This window comes from Setaria viridis, chromosome 2 (assembly GCF_005286985.2).
Source record: "Setaria viridis chromosome 2, Setaria_viridis_v4.0, whole genome shotgun sequence".
NCBI classification, from domain to species: Eukaryota; Viridiplantae; Streptophyta; class Magnoliopsida; order Poales; family Poaceae; genus Setaria; species Setaria viridis.
Genome location: NC_048264.2, coordinates 6,967,072 through 6,990,313, shown reverse-complemented (window position 1 = coordinate 6,990,313; position 23,242 = coordinate 6,967,072). Strand labels below are relative to the sequence as shown.

The 23,242-nt window shown below is 45.7% G+C and overlaps 1 protein-coding gene and 1 pseudogene across 1 annotated transcript; one reads left to right on the top strand and one right to left on the bottom strand.

The window, feature by feature from the left end:
• The first annotated feature begins 2,547 nt into the window (after nucleotides 1-2,547).
• LOC117844033 (F-box/kelch-repeat protein At3g23880) lies at nucleotides 2,548-3,690 on the top strand. Its single transcript, XM_034724815.1, has one exon. The coding sequence runs from the start codon at nucleotides 2,548-2,550 to the stop codon at nucleotides 3,688-3,690; it is 1,143 nt and encodes a 380-aa protein (XP_034580706.1).
• An 836-nt stretch (nucleotides 3,691-4,526) lies between these two features.
• Nucleotides 4,527-13,550, bottom strand: LOC117844952 (ethylene-responsive transcription factor 1-like; annotated as a pseudogene).
• Between the last annotated feature and the right edge of the window lie 9,692 nt (nucleotides 13,551-23,242).

Below are 23,242 nucleotides of genomic sequence, written 5' to 3'. Positions count from 1 at the left end.
TTGTGAAGAATTTTCAATTCTTAGTTGGATATTGATTGCAATGCCTTTTCATCAAGTATTTTCATCAATTCCCATATGATAGAGAATTTGCGACTTTTTTAAACTATATGTATAAATAAAAATATCATATAGACCTTGCGTATGGAAAAGAAGGCATTAGGGTTTTGGAGATTTTGGTTGTGGTGGTAGGGTTCCAACCAGTGGGGGCTGCAAGACTACGTATATGCCAGGCGCAAGGCCAGATCAACAGGACAAAGCATGGCTAGGGTACCACCTGCGGGTGTTGGAAGACCGACAGTCGTCGGTGATGCTAGCAGCGAGCGAGCAAAAGGAGTGGTTAATTAAAGGTAGGGGCAATGGGAGGTGGGTTTTTGGCGGGAAAAGTGGTGTTGTAGAGCTCTGACGAGGAGCGGAAGAGGAAAGGGAAAAAATAAGAAGGACATAGAAAAAGGAAGGGGGCATATCCTTCGATTGTTGCTAATGCCTGTCGTCGGGAACATGTACATCTTCTAGTGACGGTGACTTGAAGTATCTTTGAAATAAGGGGAAAAACTAAATTGAGATAGCTTTTGGTTGATCTAGCCTTCATGGAAGAGCCCTCCAAATTTGGAAATTCAACTTGTATGGGAAGAAAATTGTTGCTAAAAAATAAAAGAACAAAGGGGAGGAGGAAGGAAGGAGGTGTTGTTTCGATGCTATAGAACCATCCCCCCTCCCTAATTAGTTTCTTGCTACTTTATGTTTTTTTGGCTACAAGTGCCATGCAATGGTGTGGTAGTGGTTTGCTGGTGCCGTATTTGTTTATATATTAATTAAATGTTTCTTAACGCAAGTAGCAGAATTCATCCCGTGTTTTGAGGCTGCACAAATGGTTCGTGTAAGGAGTAAGGACTTACCTTTGATAATAGACAATACACTACAGATTTTAGATAAATGGTTCTTATTCCCCTACAACAACGGAAGACTACTGCAAAAGACTTTCGCACTGCGTTGAATTATGTATGGACTAGACTAGCAGCAAACCAAGTATCATATTGGCTACGAACTTACAATGTTTAGAGCCATTTAAAGTAAAGACCCAAAAAGAAAAGGATAGGTTGTTCCAGACACATAACAGTTGTCACTTTACATGTCCAGTGCCAATGACTACTTAAGAAAATAACTGAACATCTAACATATACACCATCCGTTTCAAAATGTAGGTCGTTTTGACTTTTTTACTACATAGATTTTGATATGTATTTAGACATAATCTTATATTTAGCTGCATTGCAAAATCTATGTATTTAAAAAAGACAAAACAATCTAATTTTCAAATGGAGGGAGTAGTAACTTTGCTACTGAGAGCGCCTACAGTGGCCTGTCGCCTGACATGGCCACGTGGGTGCATCTGCTTCATTATCTCTGGGATATTTATTCCTCAAACATAGTGGGAAAAAAAAGATCAAATGAATGAAGACTTGCAAGTATCAGAAGATGCTTACCAAAGCCCTAATTGCAATGCAACCCGGAAACACCTTCATTATCCCTCAACTATGCAAAAGTGCAGTGGCGGATTCAGAAATGGGCTCCGCCCCGGGCTAACTAATATAAAGCTTAAAATCTTACTAACCATGCACTACTAGATATAACATATTTTTCAAAGAGCACAAATAATTATATAATTATCTAGATTCCAGTGTTAAACCAATAGACTCAAACAATACATAGAATATAGAAATAGCATAAATAGACTAGTTGTCATGGAGCAATTTCCAAAAAAAAATTGCATACCCGAGGGAGCAATTTCAACAGGTGAACAGGCAGTGGCCGGCCAGCGGCCGCCGGCGTGGCCTGGGGGTGCCGGGCGTGGGCGCGCAGCGCGCCGCCGGCAGGGGCTCGGGGGGGGGGGGGGGGGGCGGCCGGTGGAGCAGCGGCCAGCGGGGGCCGATGGGCGGGCCGGCGGGCGGCGGCCTCCGGGCGGGGGCGCGGCCGCGCGGGGCCGCGGGTGGCGACGCCAGGTGGCGCGCGGGCGGCCGGCGGGGGCACGGCCGTGCAAGGCCGCGGGTGGCGGCCGGCGGGGGCGCGGGGTGCCAGGGCCGTGGGTGGCGGCGCGGGTGGCGGCGCGCGGATGGCCGGCGGGGGCGCCGGGGCCGCGGGTGCGTGGGGCGCGGCCGACGGCAAGCTGGGCGGGCGCTCAGTCCTGCGGGCGCTGCCTGGTGGCAAGTCGGGCAGGACTGGAGTCGGGGGAGGGCGCACCACGCACGCGCACAGGGGCCGGCCGAAGGCAGTGCTAGGGCAACAGGAGTTGCTGGGCCACCTAGGCGCCTGGGCTAACTTCTCTTCGGGGTGGGCTAATGGGCCAAAAAGTCTTTTTATACTATTTTTATGAAGAAGTTTTCCACTGCTCTTGGATCTCGCCCCGGGCAGCCCAGATCCGCCCCTGCAAAAGTGAAAAGCCATTGTATAAAAGAAGGAAGCTCTAAGAAGAAATTGTCCCAAGCCGCCGCAAAAACCAATCTCAAGTTCAACCCACGCGCCTCGTGTCGTGATAGATCTCAATCAGCGATGCTGTCGCAGCGTCCAACCACGCGAGGCGACGACGGCGTCCTGCCCCCGGACGCGCTCTACGAGATCCTGCTGCGCGTCCCCGCCGGTCCTCTCTGCCGCTTCCGCGCCGTCTGCCAGTCGTGGCGCTCCCTCCTCTCCGACCCGCCCTTCGTCGCCGCCCACGCGGCGCGCCACCGCGGCGACCCTCTCTTCGCCATCGCCGTCGCCGGCGGCTCCCACGGCGAGACAGCCGAGATCAAGCTCCTGGACACGTCCGGCCGCGTCGCGAAGAGGGTGGACGCGGGGCCGTCTGCGCTCCTCCGCCAGATGCGCCCGCACCTCGACTTGGTGTTCATCCGCCGCCTCGTGCCCTTCGGCGTACAAGATGCCCATCCCCTGCGCGTGCTTGACCCGGCCACCGGCACCGTCTCCCTCCTGCCCAATGACGACGGTGCTTGCGACAGGTCGTACGTGTTCGGGAGGGCCGCAACATCCACTGGAGGTGATGGCGAATACAAAGTGCTCAGCCTCTGCTCGTGCAAGATACTGACCGTCGATGGCTACCATGGGCGCCATGGCGCGTGGAGAACCGCGCCGGCACCTCCTGTCGACGACATCGAGACATTGCACACTGGAACTGTAGTCGCCAAGGGCGTCGTCTACCTTCTTGTAGACAATGCTGATGGCGGCTGGACCATGGCAGCATTCGACCTAGAGGCGGAGCAATGGCGGCCGTCTCTCCTCCGAGGCCCGGTAGCTGTACCGAGCATCGGCGACCGAACACAAAGAAGCTTGGCCGAGGTGAACGGCCGCCTTGCTGCAGTCTCCTCCACCGTCTCGACCATGGACCTGTGGTTGCTTGTGGGCTCCGGCGAGCAGGCCCTATGGTCCAAGCGATGCAGAGTTCTCACGTCGTCCGTCCCGCGGCGCCGTGGGCTCTACGCGTATGAAGAGCCCTTGTGGGTGCTGGACGACGGGAGGGTCGCCTTCTGGGCGTGCTCCTATTTCGCTAGGACCGGAGCGCTCTGGATGTATGATCCGAGGACGGAGACGTGCACACGTGTGGCGGCAATGGAGAACTGCCCGAAAGTTGGAGTTGGTGTGTACACTGGGAATCTACTGCGGCAGGTTCAACGTCCTCATGGGATGGTGGTGATATAGTACTTATTTTAGCTTGGTGGTAATCATGATTACCGTTCTTTGTTCGGTTTAGCGTTCATGATACATGGTGGAAAATGCAAAACTACATGTACATGTGACAACATGGCTTATCAGTTTCAGCCGTTGGTTTTTCTCCATCCAACCGCTGATTCACTACCTACCTATGTAATTCTTATCTACCCAAGATCGGATGGTTAGATCGGACTGGGAGGCTGCAATCAGACGGCGTGAATATCATATCAGATGATGATGTGCGCTGTGGTGAGAGCTTTAGAAGAAGTAACTAATGTTAGTGGCCCTCACTTACATAGATGTTATAGATTTGTGCAGCTAATGGAAGAATTTTGTCTTGACATCTCCATTTCATCACAGTTTCCCTTTACCACATGGACCGGCCACAGCTTGGCTTTGATAGTAGATAATAGATAGATGGTGCTCATCCCCAACAAAGACCTGAGACTACTACAAAAGACTTCCACATTGCGGAGAAGTATATATGATTTCGACTGATTGCAAATCAAGCATCATATATTACAAATTTAGAGACATATAAAGTAAAGACTGGGAAATAAAAGATAGGTTGTTCCAGGCACATAATTGTTGTCACCTTACATAATAAGGTACATGTCCAGTGCCAATGCCTACTTAAGAAAATAACAGAACATCTGGCATATGGTAACTTTGCTACTGAGCCCCTACAGTCGCAAGTAATCTGACATGGGGGCTTCATTATCTCTGGAATATTATACCTGAAGCACAGCAGAAAACAAAGAATCAAATTAATGAAAAATTGCAAGTATCAGAAAGGGATGATCTAAATAACTGCAGATGCTACCTCAGAAGAAATCATCAGGCACGGGCATGTCGTCAAAGTTCCAAAGGTTCATGTTGCTTCCCACATCTGGGGATTGGGATCCATCACACTCACAGACCAAAGAGTGGTTGAATGACTCATCTGAACTGTCAATCAGGAAATCCTCCAGATAAGGCTGCCACTCAAAGAGATCAACACTAGCATCCCCTGTCACAGGAGGCACCACAGCATCAGCGGTGCCCTGGAGGAATGCAGACTCATCAACCTCAGTCAAGGTGGGAACAGGTGCAAGAACTGATGGTATGTCAGTGGTCCTGGTGTCATTCTCCAGCCTGAACTCTGAGCAACTGTTGAAGCTTCTACCTTGGTAAGAGGACAGGTTCACCAAAGGTTCCTGAACGGAGGCAACAGAATTCTCCAGACTGATGTTTTGAGTCTGCACGGATGGCTCAGGTACGGTGTGGTCGACAACAGGGTGCTGATATACATTTGAGTTGGTCATGTTGTTGATAGTCAGCTTCTCTTGAGTACCCGTCTTTGCTACTTTCACAGAGGTAGGCTCAGCAAGGCGCTTGTCAGAAGCCACTGGAGTCTCATCTGGGAAGTTGACCTTGGCCTTCTTGCCACGAACCCTGCGTGCCTCAGAATCATATATAAGCTCTGGCAGCATCTTCAGGAGAGTTGTAAGTACCGAGCCAGACACGAACACCTTTGTGAGGATCTCTGATTTCGGCAGCCCATTTACCCCGAGGGCGACGGCGGATACCCCTGAATTGGTTGTCTCTTCGTCGCATCAGGAACATCAATACCAGCTGCAAATGTGTTTAATCCATCCAAAGAAAGGAACGAGATAAACATAAGGCATCAGATAATCGATGAAAAGTTGAAAGTATGTTACTATACCATATTAGACTACCCTAAAATTTCATATTGTGTTTATAAATGACGAGTGAAATCCCTCTGTGTTCCTATCTTCATTCAGAGATATATATCAAAGCTTCCCTAAAGCTAATCTGTATTACAAGATTGTCTCTTTTCCCCAGTTAACGGGACAAATCTAAACAGAAAAGGTAACTTTTTTCCTAAATGCGAATAATTTTTTTCCTACCAAGGTAAGGATCATCTATATAGCATGGACATGAAAGAAGGTTCCACTGCATTTACCAAAATTGGATGCTGAAACTCAATTTCTACCAAAAAAAGGAAAAAAGTACTAGTACAACTTCTTCGGCTTCTTGAAGCAACCGGAGGGAGCTATTGCAAGCTGTGCAAATTTAGTTTCGCCCCGATTCAAGCAATAGCCCCACCAAGGATGCAAATCGACATCCAAACTGCCAAAGACCGATGAATCCAAACCAAAGACCGAAAAAACACACTTATCTACTGATGGAGCAGTTAAGAGATCGCCCGTGTTTCGCCCTACTAGCCCAACAAGACAAAGCTAAGAAAAATCGACAGTGACAAGAATCATCTACCTCTAGCTGTAGGAAACTACATTACTCAATCTTAATCTAAACAGGATCTTATGCATCTAAGAACATGAACACCACTTAGAGTAGGGATGAGACATCCAACCAACAGCCATAGTTTGCGACGATCCGGCCATGATTGTCGTGGACGAGACCGGGATGGGAGCTGCCGTAGATGTACTCGCCGTAGGTGTACAAGCTTGACGTAGATCACACCTGCCTTCGGGTGTCCACCTCGTCTGTCTAGGGACGGCGATGGTGGTGTGGCGGTGGCCTTCGGACGATTCCAGCGCTGCCACGATCGGGTTGGCGTGTAAGGGGAGTTCTCTGGAGGTTTTTGGTGCGTTAGTAGTCAACCCAAAACCCGCCGGCTCCCCCACTTCTTATAGCGCAGGGTCACTCGGGGCCACAACCATAGTTCGGTTGCGCCTGTGATCGAGGCGCGAGGTGGACGTTCGTGAGGGAAACGTAGTCGGGCGTCACCTTATCCCTCCTGTTTTTCCTCTCTGTTAGTTTCCCTTTTGACCACCTTCAAAATATTTCCAACATTCTCCCCTTTGGTCTAAAGGCCTATAACTTATGCCATTCTTAAAGCAGAATTATATAGGGAGACAATGTGTGACAATGGTGATTAAAATCCCGCTGTAACACAATTGTCCACAATGTATAAAACTACTTATCATGATAGGAGATGATTGTCTTATGACCCTCCAAGATCACAGGCTATCCGATAACCCCATGCCGGCAACATGTTCACTGAATATAATGGGAGGTAAGCCTTTTGTTAATGGATCCGCAAGCATTTTCTTAGTACTTATATGCTCTAACTCAATGGTGTGATCTTGGATTCTATCTTTCACAACAAGATACTTAAGCTCAATGTGCTTTGCAGCATCACTTGACTTGTTGTTATTCGAATAGAAGACTGCTGACTTATTATCGCAGTATAATTTCAGTGGCCTGCTTATGCTGTCTACCACTCTTAATCCTGGGATGAAATTTTTAAGCCATACAGCTTGTCCCACAGCTTCATAACATGCCACAAACTCAGCTTGCATTGTCGATGCAGCTGTTAGTGTTTGTTTGGAGCTTTTCCACGATATAGCCCCATTTGCAAGTGTGAAGATATAACCTAATGTGGATCTTCTTGTGTCAACACAACCCGCAAAATCAGCATCTGAATAGCCGATTATCTCTAATTTCTCAGTTCTCTTATACGTTAGCATGTAATTCTTAGTGCCTTACATGTAACGCAAGACTTTCTTAACTCCTTTCCAATGGCCTATTCCTGGATTAGACTGATATCTTCCAAGCATCCCGCTTATAAAGGCCAAATCAGGGCGTGTACACACTTGTGCATACATTATGCTTCCGATAGCTGAAGCATAAGGAATCGTTCTCATTTGATCAACTTCTAATTGATTCCTGGGACTTTGAAATAACCCAAACTTATCGCCCTTGACAATCGGAGCAGCTGTGCCTGAACATTGGCTCATATTGTATCTCTCAAGGACCTTCTCTATGTAGGCTCTTTGAGAGAGTCCTAATATACCTTTGGACCTGTCTCGGTGAATTTCAATGCCTAAGACATAAGTGGCATCACCGAGGTCCTTCATGTCAAACTTCGATGAGAGAAATCCTTTTGTCTCATGCAGCAAGTTCTTATCACTACTTGCTAACAGGATGTCATCCACATAAAGCACTAGAATGATTATAGAGCTCCCCTTAGTCCTAGCATATATGCAGTTGTCCTTCTTATTTTCAATGAAGCCAATTTGTTTAATTACTTCATCGAACTTAAGGTACCATTGCCTGGACGCTTGTTTCAATCCATAAATGGATTTTCTTAGTTTGCATCCCAAATGTTCCTTGCCTTCCACGACGAAACCCTCAGGTTGCTTCATGTATACATTCTCATGCAAGTCACCATTAAGGAACGCAGTCTTAACGTCCATTTGATGCAGCTCAAGATCATAATGAGCTACTAAGGCCATAACGATTCTAAATGAATCTTTCTTGGAGACAGGCGAGAAGGTTTCGTTATAATCGACTCCTTCCACTTGAGTGAAGCCCTTAGCTACGAGTCTTGCTTTAAACCTTTCGATCTTCCCTTTAGAGTCATATTTCATCTTGTAGACCCATTTGTAGCCTACTATTTTGACTCCTTCAGGAATCTCTACTAAGTCCCATACTCTATTTGTTTCCATGGATTTTAACTCTTCTTCCATGGCCTCGCACCACTTATGCGAGTGCTCACTTTCTATGGCTTTCTTAAATGAGTTTGGGTCATCCACCCTTCCCATGTCGTGTACTTCTTCACTTGTGTACACATACTCATCGGAAAGGTTGGACTTCCTCTCACGTGTTGACCTTCTCAGAGGTTGTGGTGCTACTGCCTGTGGTGCTTCTTCTTGAGCAGGGTCCTGCTGAACCACCTCGGGCTCATCAGTTGCCTCCCCTTGCAATCCATCAGCAGGTTCTGTCACATCTTCACTTTGATGCTCACTTATCACAGGTGCATCTACATTTTGGCTTAAGGTAGGTGTTACCTCCCCTTGCATTACTGGAGGTTCCACAACCTGAGATGTAACTGTGGTATGTGGCATAGGAGCATAACAATCCTGTCTTATGGGTAACGGCTCATAAGTCCGAATCTCCTCAAGATCAATTTTCCTAGCCTCAATGCATCCGTTTTCCTCTAAGAAGACAGCATGCCTTATCTCCACAAACTTAGTGGTACACTTAGGACAATAAAAGCGGTACCCCTTTGACTTTTCCGAATATCCAATAAAGTAGCAACTTTCAGTCTTAGAGTCTAATTTTCCAAGTTGTGGATTGAATATCTTAGCTTCAGCTGCACAACCCCAGACATGTAGGTAATTTATGCTGGGCTTCCTACCAGTCCAAAGCTCATAGGGAGTCTTAGGGACTGACTTACTAGGAACACGATTATTAATGTGTGCGGCAGTCTTTAAAGCTTCCATCCACAAACTCACTGGCAGCGTAGAGTTACTGAGCATACTACGCACCATGTTCATAAGGGTGCGATTTCTTCTCTCAGCAACACCATTTTGCTAAGGCTCACCAGGAGTGGAATACCGAGCTGCTATACCATTATCTTGGAGAAACCTGGCAAAGGGTCCCAGAACTTGTCCATATGTGGAGTGTTTCCCATAATACTCCCCTCCCCTGTCTGATCTGACCACTTTAATCTTTAAGTCATGCTGATTTTCTACTTCAGCTTTAAAGATTTTAAACTTATCAAGTGCTTTAGACTTTTCGCGTATGGGATAAATGTATCCATAGTGGAAGAAATCATCAGTGAAGGTGATGAAATAATTATAACCATCCACTGATCTTACATTAAATGGACCGCATATATCAGTATGAATTATTTCTAATAATCCTGAACTGCGCTTAGCTCCATCCTTCTTAATCTGTTTTGCAAATTTTCCCTTAATGCAATCAACACATTGATCTAAGTCAGAGAAATCTAATTTTGGAAGTATCTCTTCTCTAATGAGATGCTCCATCCTCCCCTTCGAAATGTGGCCTAAGCGGAAATGCCACAATTTCGATGAAGTCTCAGTGTTTCTCTTACGCTTATGATTGACATCGCTTACATTCATCATAGAGGAATTAACACTTAGAGGTAATAAGTAAAGCTTGTCATGCAAAGGGGCATGACCAATAATCTGATTATTAAAACTTATTACACACTGATTGTTTCCAAAATTGCAAGAGTATCCATCACAATCTAATACTGAAACTGAAATCAAGTTCCTCTTAAGTGACGGTACATAAAGGACATTTCTTAAATGAAGTATAAAGTTATTGCTAAGTTCTAAAGAGAGATCTCCAATAGCCTCAACTTCAGCTTCAAGCCCATTTGCAACTTTAACGGCGCGAGTCCCCCTTCTTATAGTCCGCGCGCCACGTAATCCCTGTGAGGAATTAGTAACATGAATGGTAGTCCCAGAGTCAATCCACCATGAACTTAATGGAAAATTTACATAAAAAAACTCATCTATTATAGAAATCAAGTCATCATTACCATTCTTGATGCACCATTCCTTGAACTGAGCTCAGTGCTTCTTAATATGTCCATAATCCTTGCAGTGATGGCATCTAGGACCCTTAGACGAGGTTGACCCATCATTCTTAGGAGGAGGAGGTTGATCAGGTTTCTTATTTTTCTTAATTTTCTTAAAGGGAGTGATTTGCTTATTCTTGCCTTTGTTCACCTCGTGTCTGATGAGGTTGGCAAAATCGCCCTTCTCTGATCTGAGCCTTTCTTCCTCCTGAGAACACTTCGCGATGAGTGTGGGAATATCCTACTTCGCGTCGCTGGCATTATAGTTTATCTTAAAGGGTTCAAACACTGAAGGCAGTGAGAGCATGATGTGATGAAGCAGTGTCTCATCATTAAGGGGGCAATTCAAGTCGTTGAGCTTATCCCTTAGGTCAACGAGACTCATGATATGCTCCCTAACACTGCCTTGTCCATCATACTTGGTGTTCATTAGCTTAGTCAGGAGGGTGCTAGCATTAGCCTTACTGGAGCCTTTGAAGTACTCCTCAACCTTCTCCATGAAATGTACGGCACTTTTGGGATGTTTCTCAATGGCTCCCCTTATTGACGGGTTTATCGTCTGCTCCATGATCATTAGGGCTACCCTGTCTGATCGCTCCCACCGCTCCTTTTCCTTCTCATAGGCAGCAGTGCGCTTAGGGAGGGTGGTTTCATTATCCCCTTGAGCAGTAGGAGCGACAGGATACTTATCCCTCATGGAATGGTCCCTGTCCATGATGCAAAGGACCAACCCAATATCATTCTTCCACTTGGTAAAGTTATCTCCCCCGAGCTTCTGTATGCCGTTGACATAGCTTATGACGCTTGATGGAGTCAAGTCTGAGTAAAATAAAGAAATTTCTTAATTAGTAATAATGACAATAGTAAATAATGAAATTAATCTGCGTTGGCTCGATTAAGAACGTAAACAACTTTGCATCACCGTTGGGCAGAAACAAAGACATAATTAAAATGACATGAAATAATTTGCATCACCGTTGGGCGAAAGCAAATTACTGAAAAATTTTAAACAACATAACAAGAATCAATTTTGCAACACCGTTGGGTAGAAGCAAAATACTTAAAACTTAAACAAAATGCACACTCAATTAATATCAACATTGGTCAGAATTAATTGCATGCCTTAATAAATTATTCTGAAATAAAATTGGTGTTGGCTCTATTTATTCAGAAATTCATCACTAAGTTAACTAATTACGCAACTGAGAACTTAATTGGTGTAATTAAGTAGCTTAACTTATAATAATCAGTGGACTGTGCGGAGAACTCAAAACGCCCAGACTCAACTAATCATCCCACAACTGGCCCTATGTGCACTAAGCAAAAAAAAAATAGGACTTGCTCGGTCCAACTTAAAGTGCTGCATACTCGTGTCGCGGCTTGTGAACGGCATGGCGCATCGTAGCCTGGCAGCAGCCCACTTATGGCCCAGTGAATTTGCCACGCAGAAATGGAACAGCCTAGCAGTATTTATGGCCTAGCAAGACTTTTGCTGCGTGACGCGCGGCCCAACTTATGGCCTGGTCCATACGTTCTTTCGGCCCGGACCTTTCAGTCACACTCATGCATGGGCTCTTAGCCCAGCAGCAGACGGGCAGGCCACCAATTCGGCCCGTGCGACGCGCCCGCCTGAATCTCACCCGTTGGATGAATCCAACGGCTGTGCGTGGGTTTCGGAGGAGCAAAACCAGCAGCCGTGCGCATCCCGTGAACCCTAATTCATTTTGCTCCTCTTCTGCGCCGCAATAGCCCCGGCCCGAGCAGCTGTTCCCCTTCTCTTTCCCTTCTTCTCCGCCTCCAGCAACACCCCTCGCCACTGGTGGCCGCCCTGCCGCCGCCCTAGCCATGCCCCACTGCGGGCCCTTTCGCCGGAGCCGACGTGCGACCTGGTCGCGCGCGGATCCGTCGAGGGGCTCCGCCATGGAGCCTGATGGCGGGGCGGGTGCGTCTTAGGCGCCAATGTCCGACCGCTCAGCCCGGCGACGACGACGGCGGCCAAGGCTGATGGCTGTGCGAAGTCGAGGCGGTCCGGGCGCAGCGATCTGAGGCTGCTTGTTCGGGTGAGGCGGCTCCAAGGCGCGCCGCCGGCTACTCTGAGGTGTGGACGCCGAGGCGTCTTGCAGCGGCAGCCGGTCGGGGAGGGCCTCGACAACATCTACGCGCGGCGGATCTCATGCTACGCGCGGCCAAATGTCGAGGTAAAACTTAGGGTTAGGGATTTGACGGTATTTGGGAATTTTATTGGAACTTTGGGGATTCTTTTCTTAATTCTACTGCAATTCGCCCAATTCCCCTCCTTCTAAATGCTGATGCTCAAGTGAAAATCACATTTTCGAGTACTGAATCGTGTGAGATGTGGCTAACCAGTGGAGATTGGGATGAACCAGTAGACTTAACCTTAACTGTAATTGCTTAATTAACATCAATTAGAACTCAATTAGGGTCTGATCTAGTAGCTTAGGCATGTAATTAGGCTAACTGAGATCTAATTCGGTCTAATCTTAACTTAATAGATCATGCTAGTGAACTAAAAAAACTCGAGCAGTGACATGTAGCCGAATAGGGATAAGCCTAATAACATAGCAATTCATACTAGACAGCTACTGTGTAGATCAAAACTAAGAAAACCAGTACAATGCGACTCAATTGCACACTAAGATTCAATCTACACAGCCTTAGGGTCCATGTCTAGATGCATTGGCTAACTGATACCAAATGTAGGAAACTACATTACTCAATCTTAATCTAAATAGGATCTTATGCATCTAAGAACATGAACACCACTTAGAGTAGGGATGAGACATCCAACCAGCAGCCATAGTTTGCGACGATCCGGCCATGATTGTCGTGGACGAGACCGGGATGGGAGCTGCCGTAGATGTACTCACCGTAGGTGTACAAGCTTGACGTAGATCACGCCTGCCTTCGGGCGTCCACCTCGTCTGTCCAGGGACGGCGATGGTGGTGTGGCGGTGACCTTCGGGCGATTCCAGCGCTGCCACGATCGGGTTGGCGTGTAAGGGGAGTTCTCTGGAGGTTTTTGGTGCGTTAGTAGTCAACCCAAAACCCGCCAGCTCCCCCACTTCTTATAGCGCAGGGTTGCTCGGGGCCACAACCATAGTTCGGTTGCGCCTCCGATCGAGGTGCGAGGTGGACGTTCGTGAGGGAAACGTAGTCGGGCGACACCTTATCCCTCCTGTTTTTCCTCTCTGTTAGTTTCCCTTTTGACCACCTTCAAAATATTTCCAACACTAGCGACCACGCTCGTGGGGGCGGTGAAGGGTCTGGCCTTATCCTTGGACACGACCTCTGACTCCCCAGACTCCACAAAGGTAGCCTGGAAGTCCTCCTCCTCGCGGGCCCTCTTCTCACTCCCTACCCTAGGGCTCTTCAGCTTCTTGCTATGCGGCAAGATCTGGCCCGCCGTGAGCCGCTGGCGCTGCGACGGTGGCACATCATCAGGGAGAACGGCGCCACCGCACATGGCTGGCTACTAGTTATCGCTAACCTCTAGGTCTGCGGGCTGTAGCAGATGGGATGGTGCACGAGGGGAACCTGAAGCAGCTGGTACTCACTTTGCTTGTTTGCAGGAAGCAAAGCGCAGAATGCGTGGGAGGAAAGGCTCTCGGGAGCAGGTATATATAGACATGGGGAGGTGGAGTGGCAGGGCATGCAATTACTAGGAAATTCAGGGCGCTATCTGAAATTCTAAACATCTAAATAGGATATAAATTTAATTTAAATGCTACTACATCCGTCACAAAAGCATGTGAACATTTCCAACTTTGTACCTAGAAAATTGTTTATTTATGTGACACCGAGAAAGGTAGTGAAACAAAATAATTACAAAATGTACTTTCCTTATTTCTTATTTACTTTTTTGGTGACCTGAATCAAATTTTCCATCCTGATTTACACTAAAGACGAGATGAACAAAATTAGCGGTTGCACTTGTTTTATAGTACGTAAATATAAATATTATAAGGGATAGGTAAAAACCAATATGAAAAATAGAGACTTGGGTTTACTTGTAACGGAAGGGTAGAATCATTTGATATTCCGCTGGACAAACATCTGAGAGCATGCCGAGCACTGTGTTAGGGCATCAAACAAGAGCAACGAACGCAACCACGAGGTGCAAGAGCAACGAACGCTAGAAGTCACACAGTACCCAGGAGGCTTCAAAGAAACCATGACTCGCATGAGGGGAAAAAGCAACATGCTAACAATGCCAGAGGTCACACAAGAACGGGTAAGCTTCGAGGCAACCACCCGGTGCAACAACGGATAGGGCAACATGTTAACAAACACCAGAGGTCACGCGCACAACATGGGCATGACCGACACCAGATTAAAAATCAATCGGGAAAGCAACATCCTACATCTGCCCGTGAAAAAAAAAGGTTGTCGACTGTGGGCTGAATAACTAAATTTTGGCCACCAATGGACAAAAAGAAGCCCGCTACAGCATTATGCGTATGGAACTTAGCCCACACTACAGCCTTATTGAGTCGCACAGCAATTATGGCATGATGGGCTGAATATAAGGAATTTACTTCTCGTGGAGAATTTGCAGTTCTTCATCGGATCTTGATTGCAATGCCTTTCCATCAAGAACTGTTCACCGCATCTTGTGAGGACAAAAATGTTCATCAATTCTCTTGGGAGAACACAAGCGCGCTATATATACAAATCCAGAAAACCATACAAATTGTTCATGAATGTTGAGAAGAAGAAAATAGCGTTTTGAAGATTTTGGTTAGGGTTTGGTAGGGCTCCACCCTATGAGGGCTGCAAGATAGGAGAGATGCCGGGAGGCAGGCTGGATTGACAGGACGAAGCATGGTCAGGGCAGCACTAGTTGGTCAACGTTGGGTGAGCAAAAGGAGTGGTTAGTGAAAGGTAGACGGTGCAGGAGGTGAGCGGTAAGGGCTATTGGAGGTCTGTGGTGGCTGGGAAAGTTGTGACATGGAGCTCCTCGACTAGAAAGCAAAAATAAGGAAATGATAAGAAGATAAGAAAATAAAGGAAGAAGGCATCTCCTTATAGATTATGGGGGTGTTTGGTTCCACGAACTAAAGTTTAGTTCCTGTCACATAGAATATTTAGATACTAATTAGGAGGATTAAATATAATCTAATTATAAAACCAATTGCACAGATGAAGGATAATTCGCGAGACGAATTTATTAAGCCTAATTAATTCATGATTAGCATATATTTATTGTAGCATCACATTGTCAAATCATGAACTAATTAGGCTTAATAGATTTGTCTTGCGAATTAGTCTCCATCTGTGCAATTGGTTTTGTAATTTGCTTATGTTTAATACTCCTAATTAGTATCTAAACATTTGATGTGATATGAACTAAACTTGAGTCCATGGAACCGAACACCCCCTATGACCATTGCACGTACACCTGCTATTGACCACGGTATAAGGCGATTTGAGCTATCAATTAAATTGAGAAGTCTATTGCTTGATCTAGCCTTTATGGAAGAGCCCTCCCAAATTAGAAAATTGAAGTAATAAAGATGGTGCTCCAACCCTGTTAGAGCTTGAGTTTAGGGTTACCTGCACTATCTGTTTATATGGATTTCTTGGCGAGGCTACCAGCCATCGATGGAGGTGACATGGTGAGGCAACAAAGGTATTGCTCACCGCAATTGTGGGAGAGATCCGGTGGTTGGTGGATACAGGAGGCGGATGTCATTGGCAGCGGTTATGGTGGCATGACTGCCGAAGTTGGGCTAGCGCTCAAAAAATTCACATCTCGACCCGCTCGCCTCTGGAAAATGGAAACAGAACTAAAGATCGATAACAACAACATTGTTCCAAGGCTGTTGGAAACATTGAGATTTCGTTGTAAACTGTGTGTCCATTCTTTCATCGAGCTTCATCACGGTGAATAAGCATACGCCTCTGTACTATTTTCTGTTAAAAAAAGATTTTCTAGGGTAGCCAAAAGTTTTCTAATCTATTGTAGCAAAAGTTACAACAAAGAGGTTAATAAGAATAACTGAGGTAAATAAAATTTGATGCACAATTGAGGTGATATTTGGTCACTAAATTTGGGAGGTCAAGTAATGCTTTTGAATTTCTTATCACACCTACGTGGGTCTAAGAAAATTACAAAACTTTCCTAGGACCATGTGAAGAAATACAATGTTGGTTGGATTAGCATTCATGTTAACAATAAATAATCAACACTACTGCATTAAAAAGCTGAGATACTTCAATAATAAAACATTTAAGTTTTTTTTAAAAAGTTGTATATAAGATATCACATACCAAAGTGGTGGCTTATTTAATTTTGATATCTTACTTCATATTTGGGTACTTCAACTTTTATCCTAATATGCCACCTAGCTCCTGTTGCGGGACACTTCTAGCATTTGAAAAGTTGAGTACAGGTACAAATTAATGTGCAGGAATCTTCTATCAGATTATTCCGTTGAAATCTATATTACAAAAAAAAATGTTGAGAAATCTTTGAACCAATTGGCACTACAGCATTAAAAGCTGAGTTGCTTATAAAGGTAAATATGTTTGAAAATTTTCAAAGCAATATGTATATGAGATGTCTGATACCATAGTGATGATTATTTAATACCTTATTTATTTCATATTTGGGTACTTCATATTTTAATTACATACATTCTTTTCATATATATAAAAAATAGGGTAGGGGCCTCCCCTGCCGTTTCCGTAAAAAAAACCGTGAGCACTAGTACAAATTAATGTGCAAGGATCTTAAATAAGATATTATTCCACCGAAATCTAAGTTACAAATAAAAATAAATGTGAAAAATGTTTATCAATAAGCAAATGTTTGTAATTTTTTAAGATATATATCATATACCAAAGTGATGGCATATTTAATTTGATATATTATTTCATAATTGGGTAATTCAACTTTTATCCTAATCCACAACCCAGCTCCGATGGAAGATAATGTACTTATATATATACCACATAACCTCATAATGGACAAGCAATTTTTCTTTCATTTTTTATTCAAATCTCCTATAAGTAATTATGTTTATTAGATTAACATTTTTCATTTATACATTTTTTTAATATTTGGTTAACAATTTGCAACAACACGGTAACACCTGATTGCAAACAACGTCAGTCGGTACGTGGCCATGAGCAATTGAACATAAGTTTTTATACCAATCGTGAATTTTCGAACCAAAACTTTTTGCTGGTTCCATTTTGATTAGAGAAACAATGACATTGGCATATGACTACAATCAACTTTGGTGAGAATGTAATTGTATGCCACTATAATTCCAAAAATTGCATTGTGGCATATGACTACAATCAACCTAACTCATGCCGTCTCTAGTAATTATCCCATGATTCTGAATGTCCATCAAATCAAATCTTCAGTAGCCCTAATACATGTTGCATGAGACCGACTTCCACCGTTTCCTTGCTACACCCACAATTCCTCCCTTACCTTTTTTATCCCTCAAAAATTATGCAGAAGCCATCGTATATAAAAGAAGAAAGCTAGCTTTTAAGAATTAGCCCTAGCCCCCGAAAAACGCGCGCCTCGCGATAGATGTCAGTCAGCAGCGATGGCGTCTCATCGTCCCCAAACCCAGCGAGGCGACGGCGGCGGGCCTGCCCGACGACGCGCTCTACGAGATCCTGCTCCGCGTCCCGGCCGGGCCTGTCGTCTGCCGCTTCCGCGCCGTCTGCCAGTCGTGACGCTCCCTCCTCTCCGACCCGCCCTTCGTCGCCGCCCACGCCGCACGCCACCCCGACGACCGTACCCGCTCTTCGCCGTGTGCGTCGCCGGCGGCTCCCACGGCGAGGTAGCCGAGATCGATCAAGCCCCTGGACACGTCCGGCCGCGTCGTGAAGCGGCTGAACGCCGGGCCGTCGGCGCTCCTACGCCAGATGCGCCCGCACCTCGACCTGGTGCTGGTCCGCCGCCTCGTCGGCGTACAAGATGGCGGCCGTCCCCTGCGCGTGCTCGACCCGGCCACCGGCGCCGCCTCCCTCCTGCCCGGTGACGGTTCTTACTGCAGCTCATATGTGTTCGGGAGGGCCGTGTCATCCACGGGAGGCGATGGCGAATGCAAGGTTCTCAGCCTCAGCCGTTCCACGCCGCCGTCGTGCAACGTACTGGCCGTCGATAATGGCGACGGTGGTAGGCAACGTGGCACGTGGAGAACCGCGCCGACGCCTCCTGTCAACATCGAGACATTGCACATCGGAACTGTAGTCGCCAAGGGCGTCGTCGTCTACCATCTTGCAGATAACGCCGACGGCGGCTGGAAGATCGCGGCATTCGACCTCGAGTCGGAGCAATGGCGGCCGTCCCTCCTGCAAGGCCCGGTAGCCGTACCGAGCGTCGGCGGTCACACGTCAAGAAGCTTGGCCGGGGTGAACGGCCGCCTGGCTGCGGTCTCGTCCACCGTCTCGACCATGGACCTGTGATTGCTGATGGGCTCCGGCGAGCAGGCCCGGTGGTGCAATGCGACGCAGAGTTCTCACATCGTCCATCCAGCAGCGCCATGGGATCTTCCCGGATGCAGAGCCCTTGTGGGTGCAGGACGACGGGAGGGTTGCTCTCTGGGTGTGCTCCGGCAGCGATAGGGCGGCAGCTGCAGGGCTGTGGATGTATGATACTAGGACTGGAACGTGCACGGAGGTGGCAGCCGTGGCTGGCTGGTATAAAGGTTGGAGTTGGTGTACGTGTACACTGGGAATCTACTGCGGCAGCCTCAACGGGCCCATGGGAAGTAGCCAAGTAGGAGCTGTAGTGGCGGTGGTCGTGGCCAGGGGCGGCGGCAGGGTGACCGGTGAGGTGGAAGGAAAAGATGGAAGAAACTTGCTGAAGATAGAAATAGAGTATTGTGCGTCCAGGTAGTCTATTTGGATACGATTGCGGTCTATTTGGATCATCCCGTAGATTGATACGATTGCGGTCTATTTGGATACGGCAGGTAGGTTCATCCCGTAGATTGATACGATTGCGATCTATTTGGATCCTTTTATCCTATCCTATAAGCTAGCTGAGGTAGGATCACATCTGGATCTTTAATCTTGAAGATTGTTGGCATATCTCGTTATTATTGGGTGTGTCAAACACCTCCAGCGTCAACCCTTTGGGATGAAGTTGAACACGAGCTTTGAGAGATAATAATGAAAAGAAAAGGGATTGCTTCAAATATTTCAACTAAAAGCACATATTGTATCCATCTCCACAACGTCATGATATAAATCACAAAATCAAGCTAAGGAGACGTTTATTCTTTCATTATCATTCCTTTATCGGCTTCCCTTAAAGCATGCTTGGTGGTGGCGAAGGTGGTTCAGGAATAGTCCAACCTAAAAAAAGAAAACAAATGTCATGGTATATTTCAATACCTAGTTGATGATGCGCATAATTAATTCCTACCTTTCTTGCTTATTGGCAAATAAAAATAATGAAAGTACCAAAACAATTTATTAAGAAACTAAAAGACATTAGGCACTTACTACCGCATTTGTTTCCTGCAGGCACCGGCTTGCGGCAATCTCGTGAAACAAAATAAGCATGCTGTACATCTACGGTTTTCTCGTCCTCATCTGTCATGGTACGACATACACACACCATGTCGTATGTTCGCACAATCAGGCAGCAGGCATAGTGGGGTTCCATGTAGGCACTGCCACGCCTAATGCTCAGATCACATATCTCTATAAATTTTGCTTTCTCACGATAGCAATCCTGCTCACCCCAACCACGAGGCATCATAAATAAGGTGAAAACTAAAGCAAACACCAAAAGTTGGATGATTGATTTTGTAGTCATCTTGTACTACAGTAGTGTTGGTGCTTCTATGACCAAGTATATCTTTTATGGGAGAATGTAGCTGGTGATGAACAATGCTGTTTTGTTCACGATGTGCACCATACACTTCTATTTATAGCATGCGAAGATCTGGGCACTAGCTATATGAATAAAAATTTAAGAAATCTTTGAACCAATTATCACTAGCTTATTAAAGGCTGAGATACTGAAATAAGCATATCTTTTATCTTTTGAAAGAAATATGTATATAAGATATGAGATACCAATTAAAGGGATGGCTTATTTAATTTTGATATCTTATTTCATGTTTGGTTACTTCAATTTGTATCCTAATCTGCCGCTAGCTCCTGTGACAGAACATCTCTTGATGATGGCATGACATCCTTGGATATGACCATTCAAGTTGAATATAAGGTGACCTCGTTCCAATATTTGCATGATTAAGTATCTGAGAACATATTGCTACATAATGTTGGTCGTATATTTATGCTTAGGAGACGACTTGAGGATGATATACACTATGGAAAGATGTTTTTAAGTGACTTGTACAGTGTACGTGGAATGGATGATGTCCCATAAACTCACTATGGAGTCAGCCGACAGCGCTGTATTACCAAGGCCATAACTCAATCATCCGAAGTCCGACTGAGGCTCATGAGTACTTGATGGAAAGCTCATTTGATAAACTTTCATATGGATCTGGTTTGACCTTAATATAATGTCAGGAATGTCTTCAAATCTTCTAAATACGTTGCTGTCATTTCTGCAGGGTGTTGCATCACCTTTTATCATGCCTCGGGCCTCCAAGTTATTGTATGCCTCCACCAGTTTGGAGCACGCCCCAAGTAGGGATGAAAATGAATCGGATAGTTATTTTTTTTTCTCGGATCGAATTCGGGTACGAATAGTGCCACGATGTGTCCAATATTGATTATCATCATATTCGGATCTTAGAAATCCAACTTTGAATATCCGGATATGGATACGGATACGGTACGGATATTGAATATCCGGATTCGGATATGAACTATCATTTTGAGTATCTACACACCTTCAAACGAACGGATGAATAATATCCGTACCACTTTCATCCCTACCCAAGAGTGCTCTAGGTCATCCTCCCCCTTGACCACCACCTCATTGCTGTATAAACTCAATAGGCCGCTGTCCTAGATGCTTGGGTTTTGCTTATATTAATAAGTTACCGAATAGTTTTATTGTTCATCGGTTTGTGAAATCCCAACTCTCAAGCTTAATTCATTATATTTGCAATATTCAGATTGAGTTTTTCCTTGCTATTGATTGTGTTCTTCGATTTGTAGGAAGGGATTAGCTAGCCTTCTTGGTAAGGTCAACCAGACAGCTTACAGTTGATTGCTAGAGGACGTGATGCTGTGATAGCAAGGTTTGGGTTTGTTGATTAGAAGCTTCTTGTGAGTTTCAATTCTCCACCAAATCGAGAGTTATCCCTACCTGGTGGAAGACGATCGAGCACCCCCTTTCCCATCACTCCTAGTTATAGGATATGAAAAAGCAGAGTGCTAATACAAATTAATGTGCAAGAATCTTTAATGAGATATTGATCCATTGAAATCTATGTTACAAAAAAATTGTTGAGAAATCTTTAAACAAATATGCACTACTGCATCAAAAGCTGAGAAACTTAAATAAAAAAAATTTTAGAATTTTTCAGGAATATGTATATAAGATATAAGATATATACCATAGAGAAGGATTATTATTTAATGTTGATACCTTAATTATTTCATATTTGGGTACTTCATTTTTTTTCCAATCTGCCATCTAGATCCTGTAGCGGGGCACCTTTAATTATAGCATGTGGAAAAGCCAAGCACTACAGTACAAATTAGAACAAGAATATTCAATAAGATATTATTCCATTGAAATCTATGTTACAAAGAAAAAATAAAGGTGAAAAATCTTTATCTATTAGAACTAGTGCATTAAAGGTTAAGATATTTAAATAAGAAAATGTTTATATTTTTTAAAACAATATGTTTTAAGATATCAGATACCAAAGTGATGGTTTATTTAATTTGATATCTTATTTCATATTTGAGTACTTCTTCAAGTTTTATTCTATTTTTTCTTAGGACTTCAACTTTTATTCGATTCCACGCCACCAAGCTCCTATGGCGGGGACATTTTATGCATCTTATGGAAGATAATTTACTTACATATCACATAACCTCGCAGTGGACTTGGCCTAGATTGCAATGCGCCGATTATAGGCCACAACAGTACAAGCACCTTTTCCTTTTCATTTTATTCAAGTCTCATATAAGTAATTATATGTTGAATTATTAGATTATTATTTTACTCATTTATACATTTTTAATATTTGAAATTTTTGATTTAGACAACCCAGAAACACCTATGGCCCAGGCCTGCCAATCCTTGGTTTGCTACCAATGGAATGCCTAATTTTGGTGCACAGCCAGCGCGGCCCATCATCAATGACCTTGCTTGAAAAAGAAGTATACCATTATGTTTTCCCCTTGGTTGAAAAAAATATTTGCCCTCCGAGGTATACCATTATGTTTTCCCCTTGGTTGAAAAAGAAGTGAAGCGACATCAGTAGTCAAACCACTGATCGCGTACATGCCATCACAAGCGCGGACGGCTGCCCGGTTGATTAATACGCAGTATCATAGCTTTTTATCCCCTCATAACATGGTGCCAACCAAACCAACCTTTGTCGCCGCCGCGGTCACCTTTGTGGTAAGGATGCATTTTTAAGTCCCTAATCTTGCTTACGCATTCACTGCTGGTCCAAATCGCCACGGGTGGCTTTTTGCCGATGTGGTGCTGCCAACATGGCGTCCACGTCGTTTAGACGGGCACGTGCGGGTCGGTAGCAATACAGCTTGATTTACGGGAGCCCCCTCTAGCTTTCCTCGGCCAATGGAGGAGCTCCTGCTGCGCCACGCCGGCCTCCCGAGAACGGTGGCGCCGCGCCGCCGGCTACGCGTCGTCACCGTCGTGCTGCGGACCATGCCGACCAGCCTCGCCGTACCGGGCCTCCCGCCCGCGCCCGCGTCGCCGGCGGCAACGCCGACCGCCTGGGCCCGGCCTCGGCCGGCGTTGAACTCACCTGCGCTTCCGACCTTCGCTCCCTGCTCACCTCCACGGGAGTGCGGGTGACGGCGACTCCGAGCGCTTCGGTCCCCTCCCGTCCTCTTCTTCCTCGATCTGCTCTCCCGAACCCGACCGCCCAATCCCGGCCTCCCCGAGCCGCAGCATAGGACCCGGGCGACGGTGCTGATTGCCGGGCCATGGCGGGGCTCGACCTCTGGGCCCCTGCCACTCCGCCACGAGCCACCCACCGCCACCCAGCTCCC